Source organism: Thamnophis elegans, chromosome 4, assembly GCF_009769535.1.
Source record: "Thamnophis elegans isolate rThaEle1 chromosome 4, rThaEle1.pri, whole genome shotgun sequence".
NCBI lineage: Eukaryota > Metazoa > Chordata > Lepidosauria > Squamata > Colubridae > Thamnophis > Thamnophis elegans.
Window position 1 is genome coordinate 76,229,401 of NC_045544.1, and position 18,854 is coordinate 76,248,254.

Below are 18,854 nucleotides of genomic sequence, written 5' to 3' on the forward strand. Positions count from 1 at the left end.
CCGGCTTGGTTTAGCTGGGCAGCTGGGATGACCTTCACATCTTCGGCGACCCTGCTGGGAATATATACTACTGTACTATATATATTGTTGGCATACAATCCCAATGTTCTTAGTTCATCACTCCAGGAACACAAACATATTCTGCCACAATAAGGCAGCACGGCACAGAAATAGGTGAAGGGGGTTTAAAGAAGATGTGTCCAGCAGTGGGAATGTAATTAAAAGTGGTGAAATAATTTGGAATGAAACAAGTAAGGAAAATCTGTAAGTTCAAAATTGAATAGAGCAAGAGAGGTATGCACAATGACACCTTTGTTGTTTCTTGAACTTAGAAATGAATGTATAAGGAATATTTATGATTATAGCAATAGCAATAGCAATAGCAATAGCAGTAGACTTATATACCGCTTCATAGGCCTTTCAGGCCTCTCTAAGCAGTTTACAGAGAGTCAGCATATTGCCCCCAACAATCTGGGTCCTCATTTTACCCACCTCGGAAGGATGGAAGGCTGAGTCAACCCTGAGCCGGTGAGATTTGAACCGCTGACCTGCTGATCTAGCAGTAGCCTGCAGTGCTGCTTTTAACCACTGCGCCACCTTGGCGCAGTGGTTAAAATTATACTTCAGGTATGTTGGCTTGGGGCATCAATGTGCTGTATTTTTACATTCAGACGATTCTATCACTTCTTTGTAATAGAATGTGTGAAGGCTGGAAATTGGGGATACCATTCTGAAGTGATTCTATGCTTTCCTGAGTGGCTGGTGCCATTTTGTGTTGTTGAGAAAGGAAGGAAAAAGTAATTGGGGATGCCAGTGTGGATTGCATCAGGGAGAATTATTTCTCATCCTGTTTAATGTCCACTTAAAATGGCTAGGTCTTTTTAAAAACTTTTTTAAAAAACATAATTTTTAGTGTAAATTTCAGTATCATTTGTGTTTTTATGTTTTAACTGTTTTTAAATTGTACATTGTAAGGTGCCTCAAGTTGTTGAGTTAGATGGCATACAAATGCCGTAAAATATGTTACATATTAAATAAGTGACTTATTAAAGCAAATATTTTGGGTACCTTGGTAAGATATTTATTAGACAGAGGAATATGGTTGGAGAAAGTTTAAGGCATGCAAATACTGGTAGAAGAGAAGTGGGTAGTATATGATCTATTGTGAGAAATTGATATTTGTTGAAAGAGGTGCAAATTATTTTATAAAACCGTTTTTCTGCCTCCTTTGTTATATTGAAGTTTGAGTTGGGTATGTCAGGAGAAACAAAAATAAATTGACCAAGGTTAGAATGGATACTTAATAAGTGTGCATAATAAAAAAGAAGAAAATATAGATTTAATGAAGGCGAACTGGATATCATTAAAAAAGAAGTTTATTGAGATGGTTTGGTTATATATAGAAAGGATAAGTGAGGATCAAGAAGTAAAATAGATTCATGAAGGAACAGTGGATGACTGAGAAAGTCATTGTTAAATGGAGTTGATGAGATTTTCAAAAAGAAACAGGTACTTCCAAAAATAAAAGTCAAAAGTCAACATAGGAATCAGTATATGGATATAAGAGAGAGAGAGAAGATATGCAAAAATAGACTATATAAAGTGTTTATTGACATCACACACACAAACACACACAATTAAATGCTGTGGATGTCTCTGTGTTGTTACATAGTATATTTAACTGTTTTAGTTTTATGGTTTGTACTTTTCGTTCTACATAACATTGCTTACTGAAAGGAAATAGAGTCATGAGTAGGTACCTTATTCAGAGACATTAATATATTTGAGAGATATAACATTTTATTCATGTTCACTGTGATTTATCTATCCTCATTCTAATTTCAAAAGCTGAATAACAAGACAGAAACAATGATGTTTTCTCCTAAATGAACTTCATGTCCATTAGGGGCAGGCTGGGATGTAGCAATGTTCTGAAAAATTTGATTAGTTTTTAAAAAATATTTCTAGTCTAGCTTTATGGGTCAATGTCCTGTTAAAAACATAATGATCACAGATTAGTAAATAAACCCAGAAAGCCTGTAGTTAAACAAAAACTGCCAAATTAAGCTAATTAAAATGGAGAAAACTCAAACAATCCAATAATTTTCTCTCAGAGACTAGAAAAAGAGATTTTCAAAAGAGTTTGCAGTAACAAGCCATTTCAGAGCTGTGGTGTCATTAAACAAAATATCCTGTTGTGTGATGGTTAAAAATGAGAAATGCCTCTTTACTGATTTGAATGAGTAATTACAGGTACCGTGGTGTATGTTATTGTACTAATACCAACCACTTAATGTTTCCAAGTTTACATTGTATGAATTATTGACTGTTAAAGTTGTTTTACTCTTTAGTGAAACACCCATGAGGACTAGTAACTTTCATAATAAATGGGAGAAAGCTACTTTATGCTCTGAAATGAAGCAAGAACCTACATGCTGTTTGCTACCTGCCCCCAGGTTAACCCAATGAGTCAGACAACAAGCCTTTACTCTATTTGTTTAGCAGGCAAGGCATGGCTTACATGAGATAGATTTCTAACTCACTCTTTTCTGCTTCTGGGTGTTTGCTGCTGTTGAAAGTGATGACACCCCCCCCGCTTAAAATATAGTTTTAATGTTATATTGTGTTGGTTATCTGTCTGAATTAAATTAATCATATATTAGCCTGTGATCCCCCTGTTTTAACTAATAATATTTCATGCAGCAGCAGCAGCAGCATCTCTCTTTCTTTTAATGGAAGACAATGCTTTCTCCAGCGCAGCCCTTCTTAGCCTTATCCCTGCCTATTTCTTCTTGAAAAACATTTATAGGCTCTGTAAGCAATGAAGAAAGATGTGGGTGGGTTAAGAGGAATGAAAGAAATAGTGGGCATACAATTGAGTTTCGTTCTTCTTGTCTTACTCTTTGCCCAGCTGTATATAGTAAGTTAGTAGTACGTGTCTCTTCTTATTCCTATGAAAGTAGACTTTGTTCTCTGGAGACTGCTAATCATGCCCCATGGGGGTGTAATCAGTTATAAGGTATTTAATATGTGCAGGCAGGAACAGGCTGCCTGGCCAGGCTGGCAGATTGCAACACTACAATTATAAAGGGCCCCTTTCCCTAGCTCTGCCCGCCCACCAGTGGCAGGATGAGGGCCATGCCCTGAGATGTTGTAAAACACACAAAGAATAAATGTGGGTGGGAGCAGGTGAGCTGCAGAAACACCTCCTCTGGGTCGATTGCTTTCCTGAGCATCTGAATTCTGGGTGAATTGCCGCCTTCATAGGAATCAGGAAGTGGATTACTAGTAGAAGGGCTTCTCCCTATTCTTCTGGCTTTTAGTATTTAGTATTTAGTATTTATTAATACTTATAGGCCGCCCTTTTCCCTGAGGGGACTCAGGGCGGCTTACATAAAAAATGAGGGGGGGGTATACAGACAATAGACACTCTGACGTGTGGTTGTCATTGGAGGAGAAGCGTTTTGGGATGATACGTTGCTTCTGGGTCACAGGCTTCTTTTCCCTTGCCTTCATACTGTAAAATGCAAGTGCCATAGTATTTATGTTCTGAACCTCTTTCCTTGATAGTTCTCGAATTGGAGGGGAAAGTGTTTTCCAGAGAGGTTAGTGAAGAATGTAAAGTAGTTATCTTAGAATACACAAAGTCATGAACTGATTGTGTTTACCTTGTCAATGTGTCCCAGCCTGCTCCTATCCTTTACAGCATTCCAGTTTAGGTTTCTTACCTGTAAGAGGAGTTGTGTCGTTAATTCCCTACAGGGTCATTTCATGTGAGTCCTATTTTGAATATAGGGTCTTTGATGAAAAAACAATAACCCGCAATCAGTATTTCAAACCCACATGCTTAAAAGTAAAACACGTATGAGGAAAATTGGGGTGGTGGTGTTTGCTATTCAGCTTTATCTGAGTTTGTCAGAGATATAGGCGGTAGGTCTTCCTGAAATAAAGTTTCCTGTTTCAGGAATGCCTTTTTTATTGTGTATTATTAGTGCAGCCCACTCACATTATTCTGTGTATTGTGGACAGTTCTTTGTACTTGAAAAAAAATTGGTTACCATTCATTTGTAATGGAGTTATAGGGCTTCATGTTCATTGTCTAACCATTGCCATTATTATATGAGAGCACTCATGTGTCAAAGTAATACAGTTGGTTTTTCAGTCCTCATAAAAAATAATGAAGGATATCAAAGTGTTCAATTTTTTTAACCCGACAAAGAACCAGGGTATTTGTGGGACTGCCACTCTCTGAGACTATCTGCCTCCTACATTAGACTAGTTAGGGTGGGCATGTTCCACATCATGTCCATTTAGTATTGCCATCTAGTGAGACCCAGAAATTTTTTGTGTCAGCTCTCGTCTACAGAGCTCCTTTCCCCCTTTTCAGCCTTCCGGAAAGCTGTAAAGGGCTGGCTTCTCCCCCAGGCATGGGGATAAGGTAAGGTTGGAACTCAAGGATTGTATGGATTGATGGTGCATCAGGCACCTGGTGTTCTTGTTTCCCTTTCCCTGATTTTTGGCTTTATTGCTGTGAGCTGCCCAGAGGGGTGTTTTAAAATATGGGCTTTCCTATAAGTCAAATCAATCAAGTCTGAGACACAGTAAAGCCACACAAGAAGCTTCATAATTCAACTAGAGTTTGTAACTTACTTTTAGAACAATTTTATATAGAATGGCAGTAGTGATGATTCCCAGAATTAGACACTTCTCTGGAAACCTGTCTTGATGATGAATACATGACTCAAATACTTATTGTCATAGGCCAGGATAAGGAGAATGGGAAACAGACAGTTAGTAAAAAAATCAAAACTTAAAGATTTAAAAAGTATGTATAATAATAAATATACCATTATAGGGAGAGTGAGGTACACAGGATTAAATAACATAAAAGATACATCTAAGTTTAATTTTTTTTAAACAGCTAAAAGATAAAGTATATGTTAAAACAAAAGTCTAAAAAAATTGAGTGGGTAGAGTAAAAAAAGTTAGCAAATGGCAAAATCACAACATAAAGCACTTTTAAATAATGAACTACGGTAAGTGCATATTAAGTCTAGTTTATGATCAGGGGTAGATCAACATCTGACGGGTTTTAAGTACTGCTGCACAGAACCTGGCAACATTATATTTTGTAGCCAGATTAGTATCTGCAAGCATCAAGGTGATCTAGAATTGTCCTATGTGTCCAGGGATGGATGGATGGATGGATGGATGGATGGATGGATTTATTTATTTATTTATTTATTTATTTCCTACCTTTGTTATATTTACAAATAACTCAACGCAGCAAACATATCCATCTACCTCCTGCTATTTTCCCCAGAACAACAACCCTGTGATGTGGGTTGGCTGAAAGAGAATGACTGGACCAAAGTCACCTAGTTGGCTTCCATGGTTAAGACGGAACTTGAACTTATGGTCTCCCACTTTCTAGCCTGATGACTTAACTGCTAGACCAAATTGGCTTTCATGTAATATATATACAGTAATGGGAAGTTGACTACCAATGTCTTTGTAATATAGCATTGAAGAAGTACGTGCTCTACTGTTTCTGTGTGTCCATAGTCAAGTGGCATAGTGGCATTGTCTCTACCAGTAGGAAAACTTCCTGTATTGGCCCTTTAAGGGCAGCTGAGGGGAGGGCGAGACATTGTGCCAGAATAAAGGCCCTCCAGTGGTTAGGGATTTGAGGTTAGCTAAGTATGCCATGGGGGAGACACAATGCTTGAGTTCACTGGCAATAAATGTTGGGGACCTGGCTGGATCCATCTGGCATTCTCTGTGCTGTTTAATGAGTGCTTTGGCTTGATCATATCCTATGATGAGTAAGAGACCTGGAGAGAAGCCCAGGGATGAGATTTTAGTTGCCGTTGCCTTTTTTCCATGTGGACTGAAAATCATCATTCATAATTAATGGGGCACGGCAAAGAGGAAGAAATAGCTAATAATTGAATATGGTCACCCACATCCTAGCCTCCACATCACCAACACTCTAATCTTCACTGTGTATACATTGTAGCTTATGCCTCCATCTTGTGTGGGTAGATTGAAGTATAGACTTCCTGCTGTATTGAATATCTGAGATATTTGACTTTGTACTTAACATTTCTGATAGTGATGAACTATCAGCAGAGGAGGTATTGCATTAGTCTATATTGATCTGAATGTATCTGTTTATATAGTAGGGGGTTGAAGTAGAGAAGAGAGTAGATATCAGACATGGTGGGAGAAGAACATGAGTGCAATTCCTAAGAATAAAAGAAATACTGATGGCTTCTTGGGTTTCTTGGTGAATTAAGTCAATAACAAAACTTGTGAACAAAACTTGTGTTTGGGTGGAGGAAGATCCTTCATATTCCTCAAAACAAAACTGTCCTTGGCTCAAAATGTTAAATTCCTAGGTATATTTTTGTTTCTTCAACATCTTTTTTTTTGTTTACTTTTAAATTATCCTGTCATCCTCTTTATTTTATGCCAAAGCAGATGTTGATAGCTCCTGTGCTTTCCCCAGTGCCTGAACTGAGGAAGTGGTGGATGTCTGTAACTGGTATATTTCAAGGTGGGATGGAGGACACGTGGGCTTGGCTGCTTGTTTTTGTTCTGTGCCTTTCATGGAATGCAGTGTGTTTGCCTTTCTTGGCCTGTGGTTTAAGCCTGCATTCCTGTGTGTAGAGTCAGCATGGCGGCAGGCGGCGTGCTGTTCATGCCCTACAGCTACATGGTTTCAGCTCCACATCAAAGGTGTGTTCAGTGCGTAGCTTGTGCCATTCCTGGCCACACCTGGTGGCCTGCAGGCACGCAAGTAGGAGAGCTCAGAGATGCAATTGCAGACTGCGATGTTTAAACTCAGGCTTCTCCATACTTGTGAAATCAGAGGAGTTGAATTTACGTTAAACAACCAAAACATGTCAAACTCGGCAGGAAGAAACAGTCTGTCTAAAGGACAGCCCAATATCACCTAACTACCTCTAGGGCAAAAAGAAATACTGTTTCTTTAATAGACTATGATCATTTGAGGAGACCAAGTCAGGTGCCTGCTGATGGGTTATCTACTACATTTCTCAAATGGTACCCTGTGCAAAATGATGTTGAAATAGGATACATTCTGACAGTAGGAGTATTTTGCATATGAAGAAAATGACATAATTCCTTGCTTCAGATGTTTGGGTCTTGTCAGGCTACATAATAGAAGAAGATCATGACAGCCCATGGAGCTGTTTGGGGAATGGGAGAGGGGGTTGTCTTTTCCTGAAATGTTATTCTCAGTTAAGTTTCTTTCATTATATTTTTGTTTTAATAGATTGATATACCAAACATTTACTGTACTTAAAATCAAATACATTATCTAAAATTAAACATATGTATTTTAACATTTTGGAAGTGCTTGCTTTCTCTGAAAAGGTGGCCACGTTCTTCTCTGTACAAGGGCCTTCTTGTATTTGGTATAGAATGGTAGACCACATAACTGTGATCAAAATTAATATCTGTGTCAAGATTCACAGAGATTGTAACCTAATCATTTCTACTAACATCCACGAGTGTTAATTGCGCCACAGGTGAATTTAAAGTGATGGAAGTTAGGATCATTGTGCAATATAAATAGCTTGTGTGGGATTATAATGTAATTTGATATAAGAAATATTTTTGAAGCTGTATCTAGAACTGTGTGTAAGATGCCTGCTGGTTAATACCCAAAAGAGTGGATCCAGGGTTTCTACTGGGATTGTAAGACTTCTGGATATACTTGTAGACCAGGGGTGTCAAACTCATGTCATCACAGCCTCGTCATGTGACGTATTGAGACTGAAGTGGGGCCAGCACATGACGCAAGTAAGCCATGGACCGCAACTTTCACACCCCTGTTGTAGACTGTGTTTTAATGCATAACAAAGTAAAATGGCATCTGTGTGTTCTCTGTTCTCCTTGACACTGTGTCTTGCTTGGGATAATGATGAATTATGCAGAAATTCATGAAACCATCTTTTTAGGTTGATTTATTAATAATGAATAGCTGGGGGCTTGATCTATTTAAAACTGCCTTCATACGTATGAATCCATGTGACAATAGCATTGCTTTTTTGCTAGTACTAAAGCACCCTCTCCTGGGGAAAATTAATGACAGATCTATTTCATTGCCAGAACAAATTGGTTAACATGGGATCAAACTACATATCATGGATGCTTCTGTGTCTTTTTAAAATCTCTGCAAAATAACCATTGAAGCTGCCATCAGGCCACATAGCACCCTCCGGGTCATCATAGATAAACAATGATCTTTTTTTCTGTTAAAGACATTTATGGTCTTCTGTTTCTTATTGCTGCCTCAAATACTGCTTTTAAGTTTAAAGAATAGTTGGAAATAGGCAGGCAGTTGCCTGCAATTCTATTGCTAGTGTAAGTATTGGAATTAGAGTGTAAGTGCTATTATCACGTCTTGCTTTATAAAATATGTCCAGAATTCACAGGACTATTTTGTATTGCCTTATGTCAATTTTGTGCCAACATATAAGTAATCAATTTCTTTTTTCTTCTCCTAGGCTGTGAGTTGTCTGTGTGAAGACCGCTACTAAAACCAGTAAGTACAGGCTAATTTACTTACTCAACAATTTCAGTGAATATTAAATTTATCTGGTTTTTGTATGTTATGCAGCATTATTACTGTCAAAATTGTCTCTTAAGAAATTTTTTCAGGAGTAGAGAACCATTTACCCAGTTATCACATAAATGTAAAGAGAGTTTGTTTTGCCAAATTATGTGAAAACAAATACATGACTAAAACTTTGACATAGATTTGGGATTTAAGCCATTTGGGGGATTAATTAGTGATAGAGCAGTGTTTCTTCTCTTGGCAACTTTAAGACATGTGGATATCAATTCCCAGAATTCCCCAACCAGCATGCAATCAAATGAAAGAAAATGGAATCATGGATTGCATGGGAATTGAACTTTTGAGGGTTCCTTGCTCTAGCATAGTTTTTCTTAACCTTAGCAACTGTAAGATATGTGGACTTCAACGGATACTTGCCAACTTACTTTATAGGAATATCTTATGCTTTGAAAAATACTGTGAATAAGTTGAACTTTTGCTTCTCAAGCTGGCCATAATTAAATTGGGTAACATCTTTTACAAACAGATTGCCTCTGTTTGTAACTAGTTAGCCAGCTGTATAACTTCCTGTTGTTGCATGTTTCCCCCCCATAATTCTGCAGCAACACGATGAATCTTTTTTTAGAGGCACATGTTGTTTTTGGAAACAGAGTGCATGTGCTTGCACATGTGTTCTTAGCATTTGTAAAGGACTTCAGGATGGAGAGTGCTGAAGAAAAACAATAATTCTTAGGGAAATAAAATGTTTCTTAAAAATGGGAAGAACCAAAGATGGAACACAAAAGAGTTGCCCAGAGTCACTTTCAGTGGAAAGATGGGCCGCATATAAATTTAACAAATAAATAAATACAGTCAGTTCAGAAATGCTTTTAAAAGAATCTTCATTTCCAAGCAGCTTTGTGTAAGTTACATATAGTTTAAAACAATTAAAAACAAAACCACTAAAATTTATTCAAGAGAAATAGGCTATAAAAGGAAGCTAAGATTCTTGCCAGTAGCATGGTCATCAAGCTTCAGGTCTACCTGGATTTTTTTTAAAAAAATGGATAATTTCAGAGTTCCAATAATACCATGTTGAATTATAGTTTGCGGGTTCTGTTTAGTTCTCTTAGAAAATGTGAATGAGAGTAGTTCTAATTCCTGCAAGTTATTATAATTCTTTATGTGTGAGGCTGACTAGTAACTCATGTAGAATTTCATTTCTCAAGTTTCAGGAGCCTTCAGCCAGATGCTGTTGGATGCAGTTAGGAGACTACTTTTGAAGTCATGTGGACAAACATGTTTGGACAGGACATTACTTTAGGTCTGTAAATATCTTTATTTTATAAGAGGCCTATTCAGGGATTTTATAACTTTTTGTACTGATCTTACAATTGTACCCCAAAAGCTTTATTTTGGATGGGATTGGTGAAGATAGAACTAAAGCAAAAAAATGTTTACTATAACAAGCAAGATCAGTTCAATGAAATGATAGATAAGCAAATTCTAGGAAGTTGATGAGGGTTTATTACTCCAGCTCTCAGTAAACATAGATCAGATCTTTGTGGTACAGTAGAGCAGTTTAAAGGGATTAATACCAAACTTAAAAAGGCAATAAACATCAAAGATTGCTAGTGAGTAGGGCCTTTGAGGTTTTTTGTTGTTCCTATTGTTGATTTAAATCCAGTAACTTGCGAATCCCTTTGCTAAGTGAGACACACATTTTATATATGCATAACTTCCAGCATTTGTTGCTATGTAATCCAGAACTTTCTTTCCATTAATGCTATTCTCCCAGTGCAATTCCTTAATGGAATAATTCACCTCATAGTAGTTCCAACATGTAACAGTTTTTATATATGCTGCCCTTAGCATAAAACACACTAGGTACATATAAATTATGAAATTGTTAAAACATCAAGGGGTGGCGATAATGCTGCAATTCCCTGAACCATATATTTTCCCCAAGGTGAATTTACATGTCCCTGCCCTAATTTATTTCCTATATGCTTTTAGATTATATACTATTCTGTACTGTGTTTCCACTTGTATATTATAGATACCTGGCCTTTGGCTCCTTTTAAAAGAAAGACACAACAAATCTCAAAGATATTTGGCATTTAATGCAAAGTTTTGTCCTGAATTATTATTTTTAGGGGAAAACCATTCATGTTTCTGTTGAATCATTGTACTTGTTTTTAGTAGGTCGTTCAGTTTTTCCCCACTGACAAATTTGTGATACTCATTTGAGTCATCAGAAAAGGATGCTGTACAGATGCAGTTATGTATAAGTAAGATGAACAAATATTTTTGCCCATGGGCACCAAGCCTATGGAAAAACCATATAAAGTGGACTGTGAATTATGATCTATTTAATGAAAACAAATTGTTTTCTAAGAAGCTATTCCCAGAGAAAATTAGAGATTTTGAATTCCTTAGTTTTAATAGCTTAATGTCATTTTTACTTTTTATTTTTCTATATCTAGATTTTTTTTTATTGTGGCTACATTTTTTATTTTTTCTATTTTATTAAGTTTGGGTGTTTGAGAGCATTTGAAATAAGACAACAGGTGGTGAGTTAGAGGACAGTGTCTAATCAAGAAGTAGTGACTTAATATCCCCCCCCCCAGTTTCTTACCATTTTAATTATTTGAATTAAATGATAATATGTTTCTGCATTTCAGATTTATTTTTAAATCAATGTATCCAAAATATTTATGATTAAAATGTCTAAATTGTTTAATGGGGCAAAAAATTTAACTTTTTCCTGTTTCTCCAGCCAAGTATTTAATTTAAAATATCCTGAGTTTTTTGGGTTTTTATATAAACCCAATTATTTATGGAAGTATCCAACAGCGCTCAAAGTTACTTGACAGAGAGATGGGTAGCATAAATTTAATAAATAATTTTTTAAAAATTAGAGGGGTTAATTTGTTTTTGTGTTGATTATTTTTTATCTTATTTCTTTTTATTTTGACTGATGCTTTTATTAAACTAGCTAGTGATTCAATTGGAAGGAAAATAATCCCTTTCTTTATTTCCCTAAACAGACTAAACTTTTTGATGACATGTTATTTTCCTAAAGAATGGCTTTTGATCTGCTTATATTTGAATTAAGTATACTCATAAAGGATTTTCAGAACGTAGCTTTTTATAGCAATAACATCAGCTTAAGTAATCAAAAGCTTTGAAAGCATACAGTACTGACAAAAGTACAAACATTTTTTTTTTACTACAAAAGTAAATTGTATTTAATGTTATTTTTGCAAACATATGATGAATCCTGACATGACCTTTATATATAATTTGTGATTATTCTCTTTGCATTATAAAGTCATTTCCATTTTAGTTCAAAAGACTATTTTTTTCTAGTTTAATAAGACTGTTGACATATATAGGAATTATACCAGGGATGGCTTTTTGATACATCTCTGCTGAGCTGTAAAATTAATTGGCAGTACTTCAATTGGCAGATTATCAACGACTGGCTTAAATTATTGAACAAACAATAAGCAAACAAATACACCTTAGTTAAAAGAAAATAAAGACCACTTCTCGGTGAAATAAATCCCCTATCTATCACATACTTTATGATATAGGGTAGTCCTTCAGCAATCTGATTTAAATTAGCAGAATGGGAAAAATGGCTATGTTGCTATTTTGCTTAGTTTAAATGATAAGAATGATAAGATAGTAATGGTACCTTGCAGAATAACCAAGATCGTATTTCTTTTCTTCTAGAACCAATTTAAGTAGGATTAAAACTATTGCATTAAATTTAAAGATAAAAGAAAAATCAAATACCATGCTAAATGCATTAATTGACCAATCATTTTGTTATTTGTACAATAAAAATATACAACTAGTCCTACTGTCAACCTATGATTGATAGGCTGGGAAATCCACCAGCTATTAGAAGAAGCTCCACTGGGCAGTGCAGAGATAATGGTGATAATAAAACATTACTGGAAATCATCTCTTGGAGCACAGGTTTGATAATAAACTTCAAAACACTGGCTTTCGCTTGGGATTTTCCTACCAGTTGCATTTATTTTGTTTCCAGAGATTTCCATAAGATATCAAGGAGTTAATAATAATTATCATAAAATGTCTTTTCACAGTGTTTTTTAAGACGTGCTAATAAATAATTAGGAATTATTTGTATTCTATTAATCTTGGGGGCTATTCACAGCATGTACAGAAAATCCTGGCTGATATAAATGAAGATTCAGAGAAGGAATTAACCAGGACAGGTCTTATACTTGCTTTCCTCCTCATACATAAGATAGATATCTTGTTTCATTAAAAAAAATACTCAGAAAGTTTTTCTTTACTTGTATGGAATTGCAAAACAGAACGAGTCCTTTTTTGAGCTGCTTTTTCCCCAGCTGTGCTATTGTAAGATTGTTTATTCTGTACTCATTGAGGCCCAAAGAAAACACTGTAGTAAGGAAAGGGGCCAACAAACTTGTTGGGGCAAGGCCAATAGCAGGGCATCCATAAGACTTGTTTCAGCAGCTTTCTAGCCCAATACAAGCCTTGCTGACTTCCTGTTCTATTAATCTTGAAGCTTTAGATCTTTCTAGTTAATCTTTTCAGTCTCATTTGCAAATTAACCATGTTTAAGTTTGGACCAAATGTAATTGATAAATATTTTTTGTAATACAAAGTATGGCAGGTCTAAGCTACTATTTGTGCGGATTGCTTTCTAGGCCTTCGGATATTCAGCATGGAAGATGGGAGGATTGTACCTCAGAATCTCATTTTTTAAAAACAGGAAATGGCATCACAAGTGGTCTTTGATGGGAAACCAGCCTTTAAAACTTGGTCCATATTGTATACAATAACATGCTTTAACACTAGCACACTGTACAACCCCCCCCCCCAAAAAAAAACAAATAAAAAAGTTTGAAAATGAAATCTTTACTTAGGCATCTCAGAATAGAATTTTCCTTTCTCCTCTTGTGGATATGAAAGCTTATTTTCCACTGGTCATATGCATGACTGGATATAATTTGGTCTTAATCACAGCTTAATTTTTAAAAGATATTTCCTTATTTTCCACTTGTAACAAACAGTAATGTTTGCAACAAATTGAAAGAGAAATTGAAAACAAATTGACCCTATTTGGATCACAGAATATTTCCAATTATGGATAAAGTACTTTAGATCAGAAGGTGTTCTGCAACTTCAGGGTTGGGAGTACTTTAAACGACATAAGTTGCAGGTTCCTCAAGCTGAAACATTTGAAGTAGAGGAGGTATTCATCATAAGCTGATTGTCTTTTCCCCCCCAACTCTTAGATCCTTGGATTGAGTGCCTTTTTCAGACTTCAGATCAGAACCCAGATTGGTAGGTATTCTGTATATCCATTACATAGCTATGAGCATTGCCTTTAAGTCTCATGTCGCCTGAGGACTGCACCTCTCTACATAAGATTCCATTTCAGTTATTTCTTCAAGGAGGCTTGTTCCTGATATGTGCAAGATGAACCAAAGAGGCTATGTTATGCTAGATCAGAGTAGTTGTTCAGCTAACTCAGAGCCGTCTTGTCTCCAGTATTATCTGAACTAATTTCAGCTATTCCAGTACTGTATTTCCTATCACGGGTGACTGATCCTTTAAACTGGTGAGTGCGTCATAGACTAAAAGTATGTGATCTTATTACTGAACCAGGATCCTTCCTACTAGCAAAATATTGACATAGAGAAAGGCTTTCTCAAGACAGGATTCAGATACCAAGGGTCATCACTTTTGTGACTCCCATAATGAAAATTGTTGCTAAGTGTTAATCTTTAATCTGTTTTAGGAAAATTATAGATATGACAGGTTTTCTCAATGATATTTTAAAGAGTGAAGTTATAACCATTTTAATTCTATGAAATTTCTAACAACTTATGAATAAAATAAAATCTTTGTTTTTTAGATAGTGGAATTAAAAGATGGGAGAAATAGCCCAAAGATTTTCCATTCTTCTGGAATTTTTATGGATCATTAGCTTACTCGTTCTCTCTCAGAGATTGCTGCTATTCCCTATGGTTATATGGTTACAGTAAACTATTGTTTCTAATGTAGAGTAGCATACCTTGATTTATATGGTAGGATATTTATTGAATCATGGACAGAAGAAATAATATGGCTTCATTCACATTTCTGTTTAATTTGGAAGAGTCTGGGTGCTACACAGAGTGAAATTTCTTGGAGATTCTGTGTTCCTCCCTATATCCTTCTTTACCTCTTGGTCTGCTTTAACCAAGCATTGCAACATGCTAGTTCTTGAGGATTGCAAAGCCCCTTATGAGTACTAGATCTTATTGCATTGTTGGCTCAAGGACATGCATTCCTTGTACAGGAGGAAATAGACAAGAAACTGCTTGCTTGCAAAGGAGATAAGCTCCATTCAGCAAAGTGTTGTCTGATTTACTGTATTTCTTTTTTCCCCCAGCCTCTTCTGACCTTACTGATCTTTGCTATGAGCATTCCTTGTCAGTTTCTTACAGTGCTTTGCATTGTTTTTACAAGATAGGTATGTCAATCTTATTAATCACATTTATGCTATTAATTTCTACCTTTGTATGAACTGAAATAAGTGATTTCTGCTTGCAGTTGTTGTCGATAGACAATTCTGTATTGATCCTGGATGATGATAGCACACATCATCTATGTGTACCCTTTAAATGCAATATACATATATTGTATATAGTGATAGAGATAGGCTACTGCACCCATGAATACTCTGGGGAGATTATCATGGCCATACTGGTTTGAGGCCAGCCTGCCTGGTTTCCAAAAGGAATTAGACACACCTCATCTTTGCTGACAAGTTTGTTGTGCCATCTGGTAATACAGTAACTTAAACGCTGTCTTTGCTATATCACAGATAATGAAAGCCTAATTTAGCAGATCATATAAGCCTTAGCTATTTCTCTATCCCTAGTAGAAACTGCACAGAATGTCTGGTATATATAGTTATGCAATGTGTGTGTGTATGTGTACAGTATATGTGTATGTGTATATATATAAGATTTTTTGGGAAGAACGGTGAGATTGATTTATCATTTGTGGATGAACTGTATTGCTGTGTAGGTGAAGCCTATCCTGCTGTATGTTTTCTGCTTTTTAAATGTTTGCTACATTATAGTATTTATTTTTAGTGTATTTTATGGATGCAGGACTATTTTTATTATATTTGTTGGTCACTACTCTGATGTCTATTGTATGAATAGCCAAGTTTAGTTTTAGAAATGCTTGCATTTTCCATTTAGGATCTGTCTTTGGCTTTGCCCTTGGCTTTTGAGGAAGCATTAATAGCGGATGTTTCTTTGGGCTGTTTGTGTCCTTCTCTCATTCAAATATAATTTGCCTTTAATTAATTCAAGCACACAACTATTCCAGCTTGCCTTATACTTCATATCTGCAGTTTATTCTCTGTTGTCATCGTTGGATCTGACAGCATTAGATCAATAGCTCCTGTCTAGTTTGCCACTGTTGCAAACTAGATGTTTTTGGCCTTTCCTAAAGAGCCCAATCAATATTTTGCTCCAAGGTTTGTTCTCATATGCTATATATAATCTGGACACATGCCGTGTGTGTGTGTGTGTGTGTGTGTGTGTGTGTGTGTGTGTGAGAGAGAGAGAGAGAGAGAGAGAGAGAGAGAGAGAGAGAGAGAGAGAGAGAGAGAATATGTGTATATCACATGCACTGAGAGGATGAACCTGCTTTTGCTCTCACTAGCTGGGCTGACACCGCTGTGTTTTTTCTTCTGCTCTTTCTTCATATGCAATTACTATTCCCACACTCTGGCCTGCTTCTTTCCTCTGTTCTCGGATTATATGGCTATTGTGAGTCAGCAGATTTTTGATTGTCTCGTGAAAACATACTTGGCTTTTGGGAGCATCTATGACTCTTTTTTTGTAATTTCTGCTATTGGCAGGTGACCTGTGGTGAAAATCAAGCAAGAAGGACAATGACAAGCACAGTACCTTCTAAGAAGCCTTACCGTAAGGCTCCACCACAACATCGTGAGATTCATCATGAGCTGCCCATTCTGTGTGATGAATATGATGGTGTGATTTTGGCAGAGCAGAATCAGGTAACTGAAATCAAGACACTTAAGGATCTGGTGTATCTGCAGAAGGGATTCAGCTGTATCAGGACAGATAACCTTAAACAGCAGGTGGATGGGTATGATGAGGTTTGCAATGTTAACTTTCCTTCCTTGTCTTTGGAGTCAAGTAGTGACAAGAAAGTAGCAGGATGCGAAGCAGAGCTAAACCTGAAGAGTTTGAATCTATCTTCTGCCGTACTTCCCAGCTGGAAAGTAGAGAAACAGAGTATGAAGTACTCTCAGTATCCTAGCCAAAGGTGGCTCAGTAAGTTCATGAGCCAGAGTGTGGAGACGTTAATGGCTTCTGGAGATGAAGGCCAAAAGCCAATCTGCTCCTTCAAAAGTAGAAGTTCTCTTATGTTCAAAGAACCTGCTGAGGTATTGGCACCAAGGAAGTTCCGTATTCCAACCACTCACCTACCTCTCAAAGGCATTTTGAAGCAGACAAAGATGCTGAACGTGCAGCCTCAAAGCTTGGGAATATCCAACCCAGTAGAAACCCTGACCCAAAGCCACCAATCACAACAGTATTATGACCCTCAACCTTGCGTCAAGAGACATGACAGGCAAGCATCAGAATGTCACAATGTTAGCTCTTCAGAGTTTGTTCAACGAAAAGACAAAAAAAGACAGGAGAAGCTCCAGTTCTCAAAGTTCCTGGATGAGATCACCCACAGAGTCCTGAGTCCTGTCTATTTGCATTCTTTGGATGAAGATAGTGAAGAAGAAACAGTCCAGAAGTCTTTCACAGTTTCCAAATGTGCCACACGAAAAGGGCAGAAGAAAAGCCTGCTTGAGGGCACTAACCAGTTTGCTAAGAAAAGCCCTTGTTTAGTTAAGAGAAGAGAAGAATGGAGGCGAGAGGGCCTTGAAATAATATTCTGCCATAGGAAGACTCCCGGGGAGATGGACAGGACATCTAGACAAAGGAGAAAGCTTGCTCTAGTGAGGAAGGTCAGCACAGAGAAGCTTCAGTCTGTGGAGAAACAGGTGGTGGATTTGTGTCAATATCAGTTGCAGTACCTAGTGGAATTGAGTTTGCTAACATATATTTTAAGCAGCAGCATCTACCCTCGTGGAAAATATCTTAGCCAGTGGGAGGGAAGGATACAAGGCAGGACCAAAAGGAATACTTAGTATGTACTTGCAATCCACCTGGCCACATGCCATTTTAGTGTGAGGTTACCAGGAGGAGAAAAAGAGCTCCTCTCCTCCCTTGTGTTGGAAAAAGGAGAATGGTAGTATGCCACTTAGAATTTCTCTTTCTTTCAGCTTAGCTGTCAATCAGGTAGGTGTTTAGAAAGAGGGGATAAGTAACCAATCTAGCACTTAAAATACATATCTGTTGTAGCAATAAGCATCCGAAGGGAACTTCTCCCTCGTTCCTCAGTTGAGGATTTAATATAAAGCTTTTTAGCCCTATCTTCTGTGGAAAGAGATTATTATGTAATAAGGAAGCCCATTAAATGGGAACCTTTCAAACATTCAGTTAATTTATATCCCTTTATATTCAAATTTAGATTGCTTTGGTTTGTTTCTTCAAGGTATTTTTTCCACATCTTTATTGCTGTGGTCAGTTTAGAGCACCTCTTTTGCATTAATTTGAATAGTAACACAATAAATCCTGCTGCTGTTGTTGGTTATCTGATTGCAAGATTTCAAAGTTGTAGCTTAAAAGACTAAATGCATCTGCTGTAATTTACTTACTGGGTCAGGCAGGCTAATAAATGCACATTTTCATCAAAGCATTGTTCTTAAGATCTTCCATTCCTCCAAGGAAAAGAATTCTTAAGTGAAATGCTTTAACACAGGGGTATCCAAACTTGGGAACTTTAAGACTTGTGAACTTCAACTCCCAGAATTCTGGGAGTTGAAGTTCACAAGTCTTAAAGTTTCCAAGTTTGGATACCCCTGCTTTAACAGAAGATTCTGAAATTTCTGATTTAAGAAAAAAAAAGTGTAGAATAGCTTGTTTGACAACTCTATATATGACAAATATGCGGAAAGTAGCAATGAGCAAGAAGAGAAGGAGCAATTATTCCAAAGGTGCTTTTTCAAAAGCAACTGGACTTTGTTTTTCCTTGAGGACATTTGGCTTCTCATCCAATATGCTTCTTCAGTTCTGAATGAATGGTGGAGGATGGAAAGATTTATATTTAC

At 36.7% G+C, this 18,854-nt stretch overlaps 1 protein-coding gene across 8 annotated transcripts in view; it reads left to right on the forward strand.

The window, feature by feature from the left end:
- Window positions 1-18,854, forward strand: part of TJAP1 (tight junction associated protein 1) — an 83,882-nt gene that overhangs the window by 47,098 nt on the left and 17,930 nt on the right. For 4 of the 8 annotated variants that reach the window (XM_032216624.1, XM_032216620.1, XM_032216619.1 and 1 more), the window contains exons 2-6: window positions 8,538-8,575; window positions 9,817-9,911; window positions 13,891-13,939; window positions 15,033-15,113; window positions 16,521-16,679. In XM_032216624.1, coding sequence (XP_032072515.1) covers window positions 16,554-16,679 — 126 coding nt within the window. In that variant the 5' untranslated portion in view covers window positions 8,538-8,575; window positions 9,817-9,911; window positions 13,891-13,939; window positions 15,033-15,113; window positions 16,521-16,553. The remainder of the gene's footprint in view (window positions 1-8,537; window positions 8,576-9,816; window positions 9,912-13,890; window positions 13,940-15,032; window positions 15,114-16,520; window positions 16,680-18,854) is intronic. The other 4 variants (XM_032216626.1, XM_032216627.1, XM_032216622.1 and 1 more) reach the window with 3 other exon arrangements.